Genomic DNA, 2,156 nt, shown 5'->3' on the forward strand with positions numbered 1-2,156 from the left:
AAGGAAGGAAGGAAGGAAGGAAGGAAGGAAGGAAGGAAGGAAGGAAGGAAGGAAGGAAGGAAGGAAGGAAGGAAGGAAGGAAGGATCTCCTAAATGGGTAGAAAAACATCCAGAACTGATCCAGACTCAGCTCCTTGCTGGTTTTACTGGGTTCCTTTGGAGTCCCACAAGATGCCAAGAACATCTCCACTTTGATTTAGAACTTCTTCAGATACTTGAAAACTTTCCCAATCTGACTATCACCTGTTTCTCTACCTGTAGCCTAGAGAGGAGGCCCACAAGGGCTACAGTCACACCGAGGTTCTTACTTTAAGAAGCAGATCTTCCACTGGTCTCTTCCCAGGCTCCCTACCTTCCCCCAAAAGGTCCGTGCCCATCCCCCCCTCCCCTTGCTCAATAATGGGTGTGGCATCCAAAAACACACCTTCCTGTCCCTTAGAGACTCCAGGCCTTAGAGAAGCATCAGGTAGGGGGGAAGGAGGGTACATGGCCCAAGTCCATCCAGCCTTTGACCACATCCCACCTAGTCCCTGGGAGGTCGTCCTAAACCCTCTCTCCCACCTAGGAAGAGTATGCCGCCCCTGCCAAGCCAGTCCAGATCAGGAACTCACTCGCTGCACCCCTATGGGCACTCCCTCTCCCCTCGGTCACCAGCTCCCCTCCAGAGGCAGAGGGAAGGAATTAATTCGCTTCATACCCACATCGCCCTCCACCCCCAAGCCTCTCGCCACCACGCAGTCCTAATCTGCAAATCCCGCACGTCCAGCTCCGACTTTACCTGGACTTTCTCCACTCTCTCTGCCGCCGCGGCTCCTCGCGGTAGTAACACCTCCCACAGTACCGCTAACTCTCCCCCTCTTTCTCCCTCCCTTCCTCCCCTCCCTCCCGCCTTTACTCCCTCCCTCTCTCCCTCCCTGCCGGCCTGCCTGCCTTCCTCCTCCTCCTCTTCTTCTTCCTCCTCCTCCTCCTCCTTTCCTTTGGAAGGCCTTGGGCTGGCTCAAAGTAGCCTGAGTTCGAGAGTGGGAAAGAGAAAGAGGGAGCAAGAGAAGGAGAGGGAGGGAGAGAAGCAGGGAGGAGGAAGAGGAGGAGGGAAAGAAGGAGGAAGGGGAGGAGGAGGGAAAAGATCTACATCCCTCGAGCCTCTTCCCCTCCTTCCCTACCCCTTTTCGAGCCCTCGGCCAGGAGAACTCTGGAGGGTTCCCGCGAGCCACCCCCCCGCCCCCGGCCAGCCGCCGTGCCCGCGGCTCCCGGCTCGCGGGGCTGAGCTGTAGCGTACCTCGTAAAGGTCCCCCGAAGCCATGCTGGGCTGCGGAACTTGGCTTGCTCTCGGTGCGTGTGCCTGGGGCTCCCCGCGCCCTGCGCCCCGCTCTCGTTGGCTCCCTCTCCCTTCTCGCTCTGCTCCCAGAGTGTGAGTGTGTGTGCGTGCGCGCGCGAGCGAGGGTGCGAGTGTGTGCGAGGAGTGCGAGTGTGTGTGTATCTGTGTGTGTGTGTGTTGAGTAAACTGTGTTTTTGCAGAATGACAGGCTCCGGGGCTGCCTATGCGCAGAATCAGAGCGAGAGGCGGCGAGGCTGGCGTAACAGCAGAGGCGGCAGCGGCGGCGGCGGCGGCGGCAGAAGCAGCGGCAGCACCAACAGCAGCAGCAGCAGCAGCAGCAGCAGCAGCAGCAGCAGCACTAGCAGCCGCAGCCCCACCACCACCAAACACCCCCCCACCCACGGGAGCTCAGCCCAGCAAGCATGCAAGAGAGCACAGCCCGGCGGTGCAGAGTGCAGCCCACCTAGCAGAGCTCAGCCCTGCCCTACCAGGCGCTGCCCGGCCGCCGTGGTGGCAGCGGCAGCAGCAGTGGCAGCGGCAACAGCAGCAGCAGCAAACTGCCCCCCCTCATCCCCCACCCCCACCTAGCTTTCAGTGACTATGAGACAAGCGCCCCGACGGGGTAGGGGAGGAAGGAAAAGAGCTGAGCGCCCAGCCCCGCCCTGCCCCCGGCTGCCTCCTCCTCTCTTTCCCCTCCCCCACGCGGTCCACCCCCACCTCCAGGGACTGGCCGTGGCAGGCTGGCCCTCCCTGGGCTGTGGGAGGAAGGCAGGACGCCTTAGGGAAAAGAGCTCCAGAGAGTTGGGTTGGAATCCTGCCTATCTACCCCTGGGTAGCCCTG

General features: G+C 61.1%; 1 protein-coding gene across 1 annotated transcript in view; it reads right to left on the bottom strand.

The window, feature by feature from the left end:
- The window catches only part of CDYL2 (chromodomain Y like 2), a 222,921-nt gene extending 221,488 nt beyond the window's left edge, over window positions 1–1,433 (bottom strand). The window contains exon 1 of the mRNA XM_044660619.1: window positions 1,277–1,433. Coding sequence (XP_044516554.1) covers window positions 1,277–1,300 — 24 coding nt within the window. The 5' untranslated portion in view covers window positions 1,301–1,433. The remainder of the gene's footprint in view (window positions 1–1,276) is intronic.
- Between the last annotated feature and the right edge of the window lie 723 nt (window positions 1,434–2,156).

The sequence above is a fragment of the Gracilinanus agilis genome, chromosome 2 (genome assembly GCF_016433145.1).
Source record: "Gracilinanus agilis isolate LMUSP501 chromosome 2, AgileGrace, whole genome shotgun sequence".
Taxonomy (NCBI): domain Eukaryota; kingdom Metazoa; phylum Chordata; class Mammalia; order Didelphimorphia; family Didelphidae; genus Gracilinanus; species Gracilinanus agilis.